We start from the raw sequence: 17,740 nt of genomic DNA, 5'->3' as shown, positions 1-17,740 counted from the left end.
AACGGACATTGCATTTTTATTACTGATATAATAATATTAATACATCATTTACCAGGGATTAACTACAAAGCTGACATGGAAAGCCAAGCATTGTTATCATCATCTGCTAGTGTCTCATGATTCCCTGATAAGCATATAGGAGAAAAAAGAAAATAAGAAAAAAAAAAAATGAAGATAAAAATGTATCTCCTTAATGACTGCTATAAAAACACACTATGATACAATGATACAAAAATATATATACAAAATACAAATAAAATGTACACGAGTAATTATATAGAATCTGCACTTAAACTGTTAACCAATAAGAGTATGGGGGTATTTCCAGATATGGTTCTTAATAGCTGGAAAGAGTTGCATCTCTTGTTCATGTATGGCTGGGTGAGTGTATCAGTCTCACTTGACAGACTAAGGTGACAGCAGTAGCAGCAGCAGCAGCAGCAGACCTGCCCACCCTCATCAGTAACAGCCTTTCCCTGTGTTTAACTCACACCGATAGCCACACTGTGTTGTGTGCACAAAACTGCCCTACTGGAAGAGTTGACTTCAAGCATGAAACAGGGCACTGTGCACTGTGCATGCCTGAATATATTCTGTCGAGAGGAAATAGTTGATCTTGCATACAGGGATGTGTTTACAATGAACAAGAAGACAAAATCATAATATAAATTGGATATAAATGTTACATGCTGCTGATACTGCTCCTTGAAGCACTGCATTCAGCACTGCTGCTGCATTAGGAAACACTCATGACCAGGAAGAAAACAAGAGAAGACTGTGACAGAATTAGCAACTCAGCATCTTAATTGACAAGATAGTTGATCAGTGTATGGCAAACAAAAGTGCTACTAATATTATGTATAATTTTTTTCCTGGAGATAAACAAGCGATCATATCTTTAATCCCTTCAAAATTAGTCGATTAAGTACATAACAACATACTCTAATAATATGATGTAATGTACCAATTCAATGTATACTATTATTATTATATACATTATCATTTATTGTCTGTGGTCTATTTTTCGTTTCACTGATGATTTATACATTAGTGAGCAAGTACTCTGCAAGGTTTTGCTTAGGTAAGTGTTTGTCATTCATTATTGTCAATTACAAATCCATAATAGTATTCTCATGCTACCATTAAATCACAGTATTTTTCCTGCTTTGACAATAACCTGTTACTCTGCCTGACCAAAACTAACCTGGCATTTGACGCTAGGGTATGTGTGTTGCTTCTACGTATCATGACAACGCACTCAGAGACAATATAAAAAGGAAACCCCAAAGAGCATTATCAGCTTTGCTACATATAGGTAAGAGATATTACCCTTTGAATATTATTACACTTCACAGAAGTGCACAATGATCCAGCCCTGCTATTCACAAGCCAGCAGATGCCTGAGCATGTGAGGCCCAGACAATGCAGTAAAAACACTATACAGGTCTACAATAAAATCATAATATAACTTTGTGACATTTGGTCAGACATCATTCATAATTCCAAGAAAATGACGGTGTACCTTTCTCTCTCTCTCTCTCTCTCTCTGAAATTGATTCACAAATGCACAGCCAGACATAAAAATGCAGCTTCATAAACATTATTCAATACAGTACACAGAAAATTAAGATTATAATTCATTTCCAATATTCCCTATGCACACAAATACACACACACACACACACACACACACACACACACACACACACACACACACACACACACACAATGTACAAGTACATGCACAGTGCCATATTTGTGCACTTATATATGTTGACTCATACACACACACACACACACACACACACACTAGTGCAGGTGTAATTATTATCAGCATTGTAAACATGAGGTTTCTTTAGAAATGTTTTTACACTGCATAAGGCATTTTCTTAAAAGAAAATCAATGAAAGATAAGATGAACTTCTTCCTATTAAATGCAATACGCTTGCAGACTGGCAAACTTTGGAAAAAATGTGAATATTTAAAATATTTCCATGGACTACATCATACATCACCCTGCTTGAACTTTAAATAATTGTTTAAGTATTAAGGAAGGAGAGAAAAGAAAAGATAGAAAAAAAAAAGCAGTGTAATGTAGTACATGGTGTGCTGATGCCAGCACAGCATAGTAGTGTTCTTCCTGTACTGCCAGTAAGCATGAACCATATTCAGGTAAAAATATACCAGTAGTTTGGCCTGTGCTGTGGTGGAGGGGCACTGCAGACACAGGCTCACCTCTGCATGCTGTGGTTGCTGCTCTCTTGTATCAGTCGTGTGCACAGGCAGACACAAGGACAATACAGAACAAGAAAGCCTTTGGGGGAAAAAGTGAAGATAACGAAGTGTGCCAAAGCTAAATGCCAAATATATCATGAATATTATGTACAACAGATATTCATTAGATTGGATTTCTGGTGTTGCAATGGCACAATGCTGACAGGCGGGCCAAGACAGAGGACAACACATGCCACTGTTGCCACACTGCACCCTCCACTTCCCTTCCTCAAGCGATGACTGTGAGAAATGAACATTACTAAAAAATAACATATTCCACTCTTACATTATGGTTCAAATAAAAGAAAATAAGGTATGGTACTTTCCTTGGGAGTCCATACTCAGAAAAAAGGAAACAAAATCAACCTATGCTAAACATTCATGTCCAATAATTTTTCCTAGAAATGGAGTCATCATCCCTGCACACACCTGTACGTGGGTACTTGAAGTTCAGAGAGGCAAGAGGACTGCTACTACAAATGATGTCTTCCTGACAACACTGATGGAGGGATCCTGTCGTATTGAGCACTATAGGGTGTTCCTTCTTGCAAGCGATGACTTGGGATGGCCTGAACACACATCACTGACAGATGGGCATGCAGTGCCACAATGCACAATACTTATATGCACTATTACCAAGCTCCTTGACTTCCAAGAACGATTATTATGTTAGTTTTTCATTATTATGACAGGTCATTCCTGGTTCCTGTTAAACCTCTTGGCATGATAAATCTTAATTAAAATTTTCTTTCCCCAATTCTTTAGCAAAATGCTTGACAGCCTGCCATTAATGTTACCAACTGTAGTCCTAAGGAGCAGGAATGTTTAACAGTTATTGTAGAGTGACATTTCAATATATGATGTAGGTACGAATCCTTCCTCAAACTCAGACATCCTTCTGACTCTGGTCCAGCCATCACCCTGGTCCAACTCTATCACATTCAGTTCCTCTCCCTCTGTCATGCTCATGCTGCCCTCGCTGGTGCCTGCCAGACAGGGAAAACAATACTTTTAATCCAATAGGACTTTATCTATAAAAAGTTTAATACACCACAGAGAGAGAGAGAGAGAGAGAGAGAGAGAGAGAGAGAGAGAGAGAGAGAGAGAGAGAGAGAGAGAGAGAGAGAGAGAGAGAGAGAGAGAGAGAGAGAGAGAGAGAGAGAGAGAGAGAGAGAGAGAGAGAGAGAGAGAGAGAGAGAGAGAGAGAGAAAAAATCACACTCGGATATATAATCGTTACATACCAATTTTTCCCACTGAACCTGGCTTGAGAAATCCATAATCAACATTACAGTGTAAGTTACAGCCCAGCCACTCCAAAGATGATGAGGAAATACTGCATTCTTTAACATTCTTAGCATTGCCTCCTCATATCCTTGAGTGAGTTAAAACATTATAATTAGCAGAAGACACACACCTTCAAAGATGTAGATGGCTCGACAGGTGCCAATGATGGGCAGTGGCTCAGTGTCGTAGAATTCCCCGTTCTCGTCCTCCCCCGTGTCTGGCTGGTCGTAGGTGTCGGAGCCGGGCAGCGAGTTGTGACTGAGGCCGATGCCGCTCTCCGGGCTATGAGACGAGCTGAATTAGCAGGGAAAGTGAGTTAGTGCACAAAGGCCAGGCTCACAGGCCAGACCGGGGGTCCTGACTCAATCCATGAAGCCGTAAGACATGATGCTAATAACTTGCAGGTTTGTAGTTTCCAAACTGAGTCATGAATTGCTAAGAACAAAAAATATTTTCTTATACCTCAGCTCCTCTTAGTATCACTGTTAAATATTACTTTACTGCAGATAACAAATCACATACCTACATCATACAAGGGCAATGAATTAGTATCTTAAGACTTCATGATTAGACAGGCTTTGCCTCACAAGCAATACCAATGTGTATGAGAAAATATCAAAAAAAGGTAAATGACACAGCTGTGAAGATTGGCTGTATTAATACCCAAGAGAAGAGTTTAATACTGTTCTGACCAAACCATCACAGCACTGTTCATTTTGACACAATACTTAGTAATGCATTACAGTAAACTTTTAGCTTTTTATTTATTTAATATGAAAAATAATTCCTAATAGGTCACTGAATGGTAGACACTTTGCTACCCACAGCAAAGGGAAGTAATATTTTGCTACATGAGGGAAACTAAGATTTTAATCAATCTTCAAAGAATTTCATGTGCTAAAGTCCCACACATAATTTCAATTCCTTACCCAATCTGTTAAGAAGGTATGTGCAGCTTCAAAACATTTCTGGTCAAAACAAACCCTCTTAAAACATTCAATTTTTTTTGTGGGCTGCTGTAAAATCCCCAAGGAGCACTTCACAAAACCATTATTACCCTGAGCAATAACATACATTTAATTTCCTCTTTCCCTTCCCATCTCTCACCTCACTGCCTCAGTCTGGGCAAATCTGTTATGACTCTCACACCTCATCACCTTCTAGTGGTCATCAGTTATTTCTTTTCAGTCTCGGTAATAAGAAAGCTAAAAACAAAACCTTCCTCTTCTTCTCTTATCAAGTTATCAGGTATTAGTCTAATTTATAAGATTTTCAGTTCATAATTGTTTTCTATTTTGTCAAAAGAAGATAAAGAAGGTCTTTTCCCTATCTCATTTGCACATATGAATAAGTTAATCTAAGATGGGCACCAATGTACTGTGATGGAATGAAAAAAACTCTTCTTGAGAATTAATGCCATGCACACATTCTCCTGAATACAAGGGCTGGCAAACCTAATAACACAGGATTAGTAGAACAAGCAACACATTCCAAAGTACTTGATCAATGCTATTACAAAATTACTCAAGTGATGCTTCAAAATATGACAGAAGAGCAAAAACCTTTTGATGATATAATTGATGACTGCTGTTATAAAGATATAAAAATAATAAAGATGTAACCAAAAAAATATGCTGACAACTGAAAAACCTAAACCATTACTAAACTCTGGAGATAATCATTGGTTCTGTGGTGCATACCTTACAGCTCACTTATTGACTTAGTCGTGTATGTGTGTGTGTGTGTGTGTGTGTGTGTGTGTGTGTGTGTGTGTGTGTGTGTGTGTGTGTGTGTGTGTGTGTGTGTGTGTGTGTGTGTGTGTGTGTGTGTGTGTGTATGAGTGAGTGAATGAATGTCCTCCCTCTAAAAAAGATGGTTACTGTGTGCTTTATAGATCAATACTATATACAACAGATTTTCTTCTAGCCTACAAAAGTGTGAAACATAAGGAAAAGGGATCCTGGTTTATCTAAGGTCTGGAACAAATACAGAAAGTGAAAATGATTGTGGGTATGAAATGAGAATGGATGGTGATGGAATGGAAATTTCTTCAGTTGGTTTAGCATGAATCACACATGGAAGCAATATGTACAATGAATAGCTTAGACAAATCATTCCCACCTCCTTGAAAAATAGTTTTTAAGAACAAAAGAAAATATAAGGAAATAAACAAACTGGTCAAGTATGAAGCTTCTCCCTTGAAAGAGGATAATTATGGAACACAAGAACCACAAGCACAACAGAATTTGCCATGTCTAAAAACTTCAATGATCTTTTCATACAAAAAAATTATGCATGCTTGAAATTTGTACATCTCTCAATCAATTTTGAGATGTGATGACAGACACTCCATGCAAGACTATAGTGGCGTCAGGTCAGCTGTAGAAGGAATTGCCATTAATAAAGAAGACATGCTCCTCCTTGTTAACCCAGAGGGTGACATCACACTGCAGACACACATCCAAACACCCACATCATTAAGTTACTGTCAGGCATTGCAGTAAATCTGAAGAATAAAATCTGCAGGGAGATAAAAGTACCCAAACACCAAAAAAGTGAATTAAATCACCACATACCACATAAAACCATCTAACAGATGCTTCCTTACACTGATTTTGTGACTGGAGTAAAACATTTATCATAGAAAGTGGTGTGCATATATATATATATATATATATATATATATATATATATATATATATATATATATATATATATATATATATATATATATATATATATATATATATATATATATATATATATATATATATATATATATATATATATATATATATATATATATATATATATACACACACACTGGCATCATCCTTCTAGCCGGTCATTATTAGGTAATTTACTTCCTCAAGTACTTGAATTGAAGCTGAAATATATTATGAAAATGCTATTGTTCTCTTGAAATGCATCATGCATAATATGCCACACCTCTCAAGAAAATTCAGTTACATTCAAAGAATAATGAGTGAGTAGAATTTTTCTGATCTCTGGTTGAATGTGCACTAATGAATGAGTTAAGATTATGAAGCATAAGCAAGCATCTGATAGCTGAGAAGATGAGTGCAAGACTGACCCCTGAGAGGGTAGGGGGTCAGGATGGGCAGACCTGCCACCCTCCCCACATGAGTTGGTGGTAGTGGAGGAGGAGGTGGTGGTGGTGGTTGTGGTGGTGGTGGCCCGACCATGAAGGAGGGAGTTGGTGGCTGTGGAGGTGGTGGTGGTGGTGGTTGTGGAGGTGGTGTTGTTGGAAGGGGGGTTGGTGCAGACGGAGGAATCAGAGGCTGACCGGGAGAGGGACTCGTCGCTGAGGGAGGTACGATGGGAAGTGACAGAGGACCTTGGGGAGGCGCCTCCGTTGTGGTGGTGGTGCAGGGACATGACGTTGCTGTGGTGCCGGGCAAGGGAGGCATTGGGGGTTGAAGGGCCACCTGATGCAGCACCTCCACCACCTATTCCGTCTCCATCCACATCGTCTAACATGGTCTGGTAACGCTGCAGCTCGTTTCGCAGTTTTTCAATCCTTTGGCACGAGTCGCTGAGCTGTCCTGTTATGCTCATGGGGTCTCCCAGAGAAGGATTTCCCTCATACACCTCCTTCATCTTCAGCAGCCCATCCCTGAGAAGTGACGTGTTGTATCAGGTGAGGCAACATTGCAACCATGTATTATTTTTCAGCAATTCAAAAGAAAAAAAAATGAAAGTCAAATATGGGACACAAATTAAATAAGGTGATCCGCTTAAGAATTATACTACAAAGACTAGATGTAAGAAAGTATTAGAAAAGTGCAAGTGTACAAATGAATCTCTCTCTCTCTCTCTCTCTCTCTCTCTCTCTCTCTCTCTCTCTCTCTCTATATATATATATATATATATATATATATATATATATATATATATATATATATATATATATATATACACACACACACACATTCTCACAATAAGTGACCATAGTAAGAGAAATTTAAAAATGTGAGTCTAAGCAAAACATTCTCTCACACAAACAGATCCTGCAAATATGCAGAGTGAGATAATCTAGTCAGAGGACAAAGTCTGCTTCATGATGAATGCTCAGTTAGTACACTCCAACTACACTTATGCCACACACAATCTCCCTTAGTCCTTATATATCTTCCTTAAAACACACACATCACACTTCCCTTACTGCACCTTCTTACTGCACACACTCTATCTACTACACGAGTGGTGCCCCAAGGTTCCCTTAACATATCCACACCTGCCCATCCTTCAACACCACACCCACTCCCAACACCCTGAGCATTACTTGGCAGCTGTTTCCTGGTGGAGTTTGGTGGTGACATCATCAATCCGTTGTTGAATCCTCTTCTTCCGCTGGTTGGGTGGCAGGTCACTGAAGTCCTCCTTCTCAGAGAATGAGAAATTGTTCTGCCAAAAACAAAACATGTCAGTTTCATTTCAATTATTCCTAAAGTAAATGCTGATACTGAGACTTATATCTAGATTCTTAATTAACTTTTGCCCTTAATGCAGTTACTCTGATATCTGCAATGCATGAAGAGTTTTGATCCAATCTCAACACTGTTCATCTGTCTATCTGAAATAAATATTTTTCAATTACTGTAATTATTGACTTTGACAATGTTGTTATTACCCAGACTAATTCACTACCAGCTAACATACTGAACTATCTCCATGTTTACCAAAGGATTTCTAATATTAGAACACTGAGAAGGCACACAGAAGGTTACAGCCACAAGTGGGTTCTTCCGTATTCATAGCACATCACTAATGCATTCTCAGTCTACATCTAAGATACATAAAGGGACAAAGTGATAATGAGAAATCATGCATAAGTGTATGTAAAATTATTTCTCCACAAATGATTAGTCATCACAAAATCAATAAACAGTGTTAAAACTAATGATGCTTCTGACTGTGACACACTGGTAAAGCTCTGGCCATTCCCAAGTCAAGGAAGAAGGTATTTTCTTTATATCTTAAAGCACACTTCCACTAAAAGAGGAAAATATTTCATAGTAAATTTAGTTTATGAACATTAAGGCAGTGAATAGACTAACATTAACAATCAGCTGTTAGTGATGACTCAATGTCTCCATAAGAGCCATAATGGATGTCAACATTGAAAGAAAAAAAGGACGTGTGAATTAATCTGGACTACAAAAAGGAATCGCTGAATTTTACTTGTTTCTAATATTTACCCTGACAGGACAATCTCCTGGGAAGAGATCAGGTACCATAAATAAGACTGAGATGACAACAAGTGAGTCAAAACAGTCCACAATCAAAATGTAGAATATAATAATTGCTGCTATATTTGCATAAGGGGTTGTTATACAGAAAACTTCATTATCTGGATAGAGCTTGAAATATTTGCCCTGAAATTCAGTTCCCTTCTGAAATAACATTACACAAACCAGCAAAACTTATCTTCCAAAGAATTTGTAACTCATATGAGAAATCATATATATATATATATATATATATATATATATATATATATATATATATATATATATATATATATATATATATATATATACACTGACCAAACAACGGACAAATGCATGCACGACCCTGTCCGTAGATTGCAAAAGTCCGTTCTTTGCAAAAGTACGTAAAAACTGTATAAAATGTACGTAAAATACTGTGTAATCATTAAAAAAGCATTCAAGCAGTATTACAAAGCATTAAGTACAACAAATAACATGAGCATAGTCAGTTTAATATAAAATACAGAAAACGAAGTTCTCTCACAGCTTCGCAACACTTGTTCCTTTTACTAATTTTCGTATTAGTTCAAGCTTAGCAGCCACTGGAAGAGCCTTTTGATTACGCTTCACTGGTTCACTAGGTTTAAGAGGCATTTTGGATAGGTTAAGCACTCGTGGGAAGGGTACAAATGCATAAAAAAGCCGTGGTAAGCACTGGACAATGTTCGATGTTGGTTGAAAACGCATGGACTGAAGATTAAACATGGCGGCCAACAGCTGATGACGCGACCGACCAGCCACCTACCGGACAATAATTTGCCAGGAACGGACAATCGCGCGCATTTTAATATTCGTCCGTAGATTAAACCAGACTCCAGAATTTGTCCGTAGTTTCTGAAATCCGTTGATGGGAGGTACGTTGTTTTGAGGGTCGAGTGTGTGTGTGTGTGTGTGTGTGTGTGTGTGTGTGTGTGTGTGTATATATATATATATATATATATATATATATATATATATATATATATATATATATATATATATATATATATATATATATATATATATATATATATATATAATCATGGATGTAGCAGATTGGAAAGTAATCAAGCTCTGATGGTTCTCATAATCTGAAAAATGTAGGCAGAATAGTTGGCAGGAGTCCAAGGGACACCCCTGAAGCCTTCTCTGCAGCTGTCACAAAGCATCATTCAGCCACATGTTCAGCAATCATAAAGTGGCCTTAACTTTGTTTTCAATAGTCAAACAAATACTTGGGTTCTGATAACATTAGTCTCCAGCAATCAGACGCTGAGAACCAGGTGTATGTGCTAACTGTGGTCACTGCAACACTTGAATTAATTTTGCTGATGCCTGCCAGTTCAGTACTGATGGAAGGTCACATCAAAGAATGTCCTCACTAAATTACTCTTTACTCTTAAATTTAGCAGAGATTTGTGAAATTAGGCATCAGGAAGTAACACATTTTTATAAAGTGCCAACAGAACCACACCATTTGCCATCACCAATAATAGTTATTCCTTCAGTGCTTTACTTATATGTACACTGCCTCATTATGTTCTAAGACCTTCCTAAAAACAAAATGGACATGTGAAAACTTAATATGCTTGGAGATCACAATGTAGAGTAATTTGACTCATTGAATTAGGAATAGCTTTCATCATTCCCCCAAAGTAACACCACGACCAAGAATTGTCAGACACATTTTTAATCAAAATAAAAATCTCTTGCCCCTCATCATCTTACAAAATCAGTCATCAGTTTTAATTTAGGAGTTTATTTAATCATCTCTATGCATTGTTTACTCACCACTGACAATGATCACCACATAAACACCACTGACAAATCACCATGGTTTTCTTTTCTTCATGATTCTTACTATTTTTACTTCCTCGATATCAGGATGCTAAGTACACTTGAATAAACATGAATCAAACAAATAAATCAACCTTTCAGCTCTACACAGCAAATTAACTGAAGTTTACTCTCTAAGCACTCTTTGCTTCAAAAACTTTGCTGTATCTATTTGTATTAACTATTTGTGTGGCTACAGCCATGATTGAGGCAACACAATGACTAATGTAACATTATCATTATGTTAAATCTTCAATAACATTCCAATCTGTAAAACTGCAAGGAACAACACAAGAGAAATATCTTTAGTTACAAAGCAAATTAGTTGAAGCTGCAGCTGAACACAGACTCACACAGGACTCGCAGAGAAATCAAGCAGTGTCAGCTGGAGGCAAGCTAAGCACTCAGGTACAAGTACCCTCAGAGTGGCACATCATCATACTTACACACCAATGATGCCACGGCCACAGCCAGCGAGTCAGACCAACCATTGTGCCAAGGCAACCCAGGCAACCACCCCAACCAAGAGCACACACAGAGGAGAACAAAGGTTAATATTAACATCAATTGAAGAGGTGGGAAGAACTTAACTTCCTTGTCTCTTTGATGGGTTGTTTTGGAAACTGGAGTGAAAGGTCAGAAGCTCTATGACTTTTTACACCTCACATAAGCTTGTATGCATCTACCCTCAATCCTACAAGCATGTGAATCATTACGTATGTAGCACTTTCTCTAACCTCAGATAAGCTAAAGTAATGAAGCTATAATAAATTACTGATAAAAAAAGAACACCAGCTTCATCTTTCTTGCTTAAAAATTTGCCCAATCTTTTCTGAAATGTAGTCAAAACATTTCAGACAAGTCTTTTTAATACTTTGTTGTGGGTTTCCAAGCTTTTTTTTTTATTAGTATATTACATTTGTAAATGTTAATTCCTAATATTGAAATATCTATCTTGTTTAATAGAATATTACATATTGCATATCACTAAAGCCTTTAAAAATAATTAGGTTCCTTTATCTTCCTAATATCTAATTAAAAAAGTTAATGTTATATATCATCACCATCAAATTATTAATACTATTAAAAAGTAGTTACACAATCATGTTAAGAATTGTTAATACAGTAGAGCAACTATCATACTTGTCCAAGCTTTATACAAGTGGCTTTGGATCTGATCACAGTCTGAGGGTTAATTAAGTCTCAATGAACAGCTCAAGTCAGGATATAAAGCAAACAATTAAGAGATATCTTATCCTAAACAATAAGTATCTCCTGAGGTGTTCAGAAATATTCATAGATGTTTTATTCTAGCGGTATATAATGTTTTCTCCCATTAAGCACAGTCTGGGTGAAAGAAAACCCCCACAGCCTTGCTGTCACAACGATGTGTTAGTAATGGACTTTTTTGATGTCAAAGATGGCACAAACAATACTTAGGCATCTAGACACACTGTGACACCAGCCAGCTTCTCCACTGCATCACAGTTCATGCTTTAAACAATTATTAGTGAAATTTTCAGTATCTGTCCTTATCATGAATTCACAAGAGCATATTACTGTATATTAAATGGACAAGTCTTATCTTTGTACTCATGACAATGTATTACTTAGTTTATTATTGTCATTTCTTAATGTAAACAAATTATGTTACTATACACCTTTCAATGTACTTTAATGTGGCAATAATAAACTAAGATCTCTCACTCTTATATGGTTTGTTAGTAAGTTTGTTTCTAGGGAAAGCTACAAACAAAATCCAATCCAATTATCTTTCCTTAATTTCCTTAATGGGAGAACCATTGGTGTGTTCTACAGGTATTTTCACAGATAAAACTTGTTATCGGGTAATGTGGTTTTGTTTCCAAAATAACAAGTCACTATAGCCAAGCTGTGCATGAATAAAAAAAAAACTGGCTTCAGGAAGATTTTGTGGAATAGCAGACATCTATTCTGCTATTGGGTCATGTAAGGTGTGGAATGGAGGTGAAGGAACAATAACAACTAGGACAGGGGTGGGATGGAATCTGTAAGACTTTATATTCTCTTATGGCTCTTCCATCTCACATATAAGGGTAAGTGTCCATATAAGTAGTGCACTTCAGACACTTCTAATTAACATCAAAATGGAGAACACTTCTGGTCTGTCTCACACTACTGCCTCCTTGTGTTCATATCTGGGTCACCACTGATGGGTGATGGTGTGGAAAGGCAACACACACAACCAAAGTGAATGCTGACTGAGATATCCCCTTGGTGTGTCACAGGGAATATAGCAGGTCAGGGGAATGGAAACATGTAAGTGGTGGTCACAGAACAGGCTGAGTTATTTACATGTTTACCGTTATTTTTTGCAGTAGAGACTAATGGTGTCAACTGATGGGAAAAAAGAATGAAGAACTTAATTACTGGTGTATCTGGTGCAACATTCGCAAGCTGATGAACACAAAACTCCTCACTTACAGCGAGATTAGGTGGATAAAAAGCACGCACACACACACACACCTACCCAAAAATTTCACCACCAAACTACATGATGCAATGATTTGTGACATAGGCACCATGACATCACCATGCAAAATGAGTAAAAGAAATAATAATAATAATAATATGTAATAATAATAAGCATATGAGTGTTCACAACCAAACATATGTTTATCCATAAGTATCAATGGAATTCAAGCTATTTGACTTGAGTGTGAATGGTTGTAATACCAGAATCTTGTGGAGCTTAAATAGACTATATATGGCCTCGATCTGCAAGAGAGCAGACTCAAATCAACATTCTGAAGAGAAACAAGACTTCTGATTTTGTTCTGAGGATGCTCTACATACACAGTACACATGGGCAGCACAAGGCTTGGTTCAACATAGTACTCTACTCATACCAAGGGGATAAAAAACAATAATCCCCTGTAGATTTCTTTCAGGCTACGTTAAAAACTGGTGCTTGAGTGGCTAACAGAGCAGTACCTTTTTGGCAGTATGGTTATGATGTATCAAGAAGCCACAGGAAGGGTACTTGGTGAGGAGGAGCCATGTCAGAGTGAGAGAGAGGGTGAGGGAAGGCAAAGAGTCAGCTGTGTTGTGATGGTATGTCTTCTCAATTATGTTGTAAAGGGAAGAATTTCATTGTTACTGTTAGGAAAAATTATGTAAGAGTATTCTAAGTAAAAAATATTCCTAAGATGTTAGAGTTCAATCTAGAATATCATCCCTAGTGGCAATGAACATGTGGCAAGTTTCACATTGTTAAAAAATGAAAGCAAAGAATTTCATAATGACTTGCTAAAGAGCAAAACTAAAGCCATATCATGAACTAATTAATTCAGTAACTACTACAAATAAAAAGACTAAAATGATGCTGTAGAAAATACCTATATTTGAAGTGCATGATATTAGATTCACAACATATGAAAGAGAAATGTTAAAGAAAATATGAAACTGCACAAATGATTAATATATAAACACTTTCTGATAGAAAGAGTAAGCAGATCCTGTCATGAATACATGACCACTGATGTAACATGATGAGATAATCTATACAAACAGAAAAGCAAGTTTGTACAAGTGTTATGGCTGACAGACATACCACAGGTAGTGTACTCATAACACATGAAAAATGTACATAGTTTCAAGGATCTTTCCACCTGCATGAGACACAACTCAGTATGAATATGTAACTGGTAAGTTCAGAAGGACAGTAAGAGCACAGGTGAAATAGTATCCAATCAATATGAAGAAAAAAACTGTGTTTTGTTGTTGTAGAGTTCCTCGGCTCAAAATAACAAAAAAATACAAAAGTGTTTGCAATATTTCAAAAGCTTACATGAAAAATCTCCTCAATGTTACAGTATCTCAGCTTTGCTGTTTTAGTTCTGAGTACAAACCATGATGTATTGCGTTAGATAACAGAAAAACATACAATTTGTTGAAAACTATTAGGAAAAAAAAACTTATTACTCCAAATGTTTTAGACACTTAAGATAACACAAGATAATAGCACATTAAACTGAAGGAAGAGATGGAAGGAGAAAATAAAAGTTGAGATAGAGGTGCAATATGAATTAACTCTATTGTAAGTGCCTGTGGAAAAGTTTGATGTCAAGATGAGTGAGTGGCACAACATTCCAACTGCTCCAGCTGACCCACCTTATTTGAGCCAAAGATCCCAAAGATGCCACCACGCTTCTTGAGCTTGGATGCTGATATGGTGCCCTTGATGGTGTCCTGCCTGATGGGAGGGTGGGATGCAGGTGTTGAGTCGCCATTCTGTCTTGGAGTGCTCAGGTCATCGAATGGGATGTCGCCCGGGGGAGTGAAGCCTGATTTGTATCGTTCTATGACCACTTGTGAGTCCTGCAGGTGTGGAATGAAGGTTACTTACTGATGTACTTGACACAATTCATATCAAGCTTTTGTCTAATGTTTCAACCAAGATGCTATTTTTTCTTTGCTCTAGTGTATGATGGAATGCAAGATAAAGGCTTCAGCTCTACCGGTCTTCTGACAAGACTGGCTGGGTATATCCAATCTACAAAAAAAATGTACAATAAAAAAACATGAAATAAAATAATAACTTATATCTTATACACCAGGAAAGAATTGATTTACTACCCCAATTCAATGGCAATCACTATTCATCACAGAAATTTCAGGAAACAAGATACATGTACCTAGTCTTAAATGTATGATTAATTTGAAGGTTGGCCACCCAGTGATTACACAGCAAATAATGTAAAGTATCACTCCTGGAAATTAGTCTAACGCTGCTCTTCAAAAGTAAGCATCCATAAAATGGTGACACTCAACAGTGGTGAAATCTTACACTACCTACAACTCTTATAGAATTTTCAGCTTAAATGTTCCAAATTTTGTCTTTCTAGAATCAAACTTACAAATTTCTCATCTATAGAGTCAGCAGCCGACACTATTCCATCAAGGCACTTGTTGATGATGGGGAAGACTGCACGCTCAATGTCAACACTCTTCTTCAGAAGGTTCTTGAAGTTATTGATTCTTTTCTCATCCAAATCCTGGAGGCCTTGGAAGATGCCCGGCATGACAGTGTTGTAGTGGTCTCCCTGAGGCAAGACATAGCATGGTTAGCAACACACACACACACACACACACACACACACACACACACACACACACACACACACACACGAGTGTACAGAGTGAATGTCAGAGTCAGAAAGTGGTATGTGGAAAGAAGGAATATGGAGGAACCCCTAGAGGGAGCAGTGGGTGGACCGTAATGTATACTAATATAGATGGGATACTGTCAAGTAGATTGGAATTGCAAGACTATATGATAGTGGAGAAGCCTGATATAGTGTGTTTGACTGAGACAAAATTGCATGAAAAAACAAAGATAAATTTGGATAATAAATATAATATATGGAGAAAGGATAGAGAGTAAAGGTGGAGGAGGAGTTATGATTATGACGAAGAAATAAATAAATGTGGATAAGGTTTGGTATGGGAAGAACAACGCAGAAGTGATAAGCATAAGGATAAAAGTGATGGAAAAGAATTAATAATCATGGTGACCTATGTACCTCCTAAAACAAATTCTTGGACATTAAGGAATACGACAATATGATCAAGGATACTTTACAGAGTTTGGAAAGTGTATTATCTGGAAAAAGAAAGGTGATACTAGTAGGAGATTTTAATTGTAAGGAGGTGGATTGGGAAAATCTAGTAAGTGGTGTTGGAGAGGAAGCATGGGAGAGAGATTTCTTAATCTAATGATGGAAAATATGATGGAACAGAGGGTGAAGGAAAATACTAGATATAGAGGAGATGATGAACCGGCTAGACTGGATTTGGTGTTAACAAGAGAAGTGTACCTATGTGGAGATATACAATACAAGTGTCCTTTGGGAAAGAGTGATCATGTGGTTATGGAAATGCAGATAGCAACAACACAGCGAAGGAAGGACGAGACATACAGGAGTGGTAGATTGAATTATAGAAAGATGGACACAGAAAGTTTGAAAAATTATTTCAGAAAATTAGATTGGGAGATGTTACAAATCAGAGAAGTGCAAAAGAAATATGAGATTTTTATGAAATATTATAAAGAAGGAGTTATGAAATTTGTACCAAAGTATAAACCGAGAGAGGAAGGAAGAAAGGATTGGTTTAATGCAACTTGTGTTAAGGCTAAGGAAAAGAGAGATGTGGCTTGGAAAAGATGGAAAAGAGCAGGAATATACTAAATAAGGAGAATTATAGAGTGGCGAGAAATGAGTATGTGAGGGTAAGGAGGAGGAAGAAAGAAAATTTGAAAAGATATTGTAGACAAGAGTAAGGAACATCCAAAATTGTTTTACAGGTTCATAAATGGTAAACTTAAAAGAGAGAGTCCATTGAAAGATTAAAAGGAGAGCAAGGGATAGTAGATGACCCTAAGAATATAGCGGAATTGCTAAATAATAGGTTTCAGCAAGTATTTACTGAAGAAACAATGTTTGTAAAGCCTCAGAATGTACAAGGAAATGTGCACATGGATGACATTAAGATACCTAAAAGGAGTTATATAAAATGTTGGAGGAACTTAAAGATGATAAAGCGATGGGACCAGATGAAGTTTCAGGAAAATTATTGAAGGAGTGTAGAGAAGAATTGATTGATCCATTATATGATATTATAAGGTGTTCATTAGAAACAGGGAAGTACCAGTAGAGTGGAAGAGAGCTGAAGTGGTGCCCATTTATAAGGGAGGCAGTAAGGAAGAGCCTCTTAACTATAGACCTGTGTCTCTAACAAGTGTGGTCGGTAAGATTTGTGAGAGGGTGATAAAGAAATATTGGATACGGTTCCTGGAGGATCATAAGTTATTATCGGATCATCAATTTGGCTTCAGGAAAGGGAGGTCATGTGTAACAAATCTACTGAGCTTTTATTCAAGAGTGGTTGACAAAATACAAGAGAGAGAGGATGGATGGACTGTGTATATTTGGATTTAAAGAAAGCTTTTGACAAGGTACCTCACATGAGACTGTTATGGAAATTAGAGATTTATGGAGGACTGAAAGGAAAAGTGTTAAAGTGGATGGA

The 17,740-nt window shown here is 37.1% G+C and overlaps 1 protein-coding gene across 9 annotated transcripts in view; it reads right to left on the bottom strand.

Annotated features, from left to right (window-relative positions):
• LOC123518278 (formin-binding protein 1 homolog) overlaps nucleotides 1-17,740 on the bottom strand; it is a 162,583-nt gene continuing 144,843 nt past the window's right edge. For 2 of the 9 annotated variants that reach the window (XM_045279005.1, XM_045279001.1), the window contains 7 exons: nucleotides 15,568-15,753; nucleotides 14,822-15,028; nucleotides 13,385-13,426; nucleotides 7,867-7,964; nucleotides 6,655-7,197; nucleotides 3,691-3,854; nucleotides 1-3,260 (listed from right to left, as the gene is read on the bottom strand). In XM_045279005.1, coding sequence (XP_045134940.1) covers nucleotides 3,100-3,260; nucleotides 3,691-3,854; nucleotides 6,655-7,197; nucleotides 7,867-7,964; nucleotides 13,385-13,426; nucleotides 14,822-15,028; nucleotides 15,568-15,753 — 1,401 coding nt within the window. In that variant the 3' untranslated portion in view covers nucleotides 1-3,099. Of the gene's footprint in view, nucleotides 3,261-3,690; nucleotides 3,855-6,654; nucleotides 7,198-7,866; nucleotides 7,989-13,384; nucleotides 13,427-14,821; nucleotides 15,029-15,567; nucleotides 15,754-17,740 lie in introns of all 9 variants that reach the window. The other 7 variants (XM_045279007.1, XM_045279004.1, XM_045279002.1 and 4 more) reach the window with 6 other exon arrangements.

Source organism: Portunus trituberculatus, chromosome 43 (assembly GCF_017591435.1).
Source record: "Portunus trituberculatus isolate SZX2019 chromosome 43, ASM1759143v1, whole genome shotgun sequence".
NCBI classification, from domain to species: Eukaryota; Metazoa; Arthropoda; class Malacostraca; order Decapoda; family Portunidae; genus Portunus; species Portunus trituberculatus.
The sequence above is the reverse complement of the archived record's forward strand: the minus strand, read 5'-3'. Positions and strand labels throughout refer to the sequence as shown.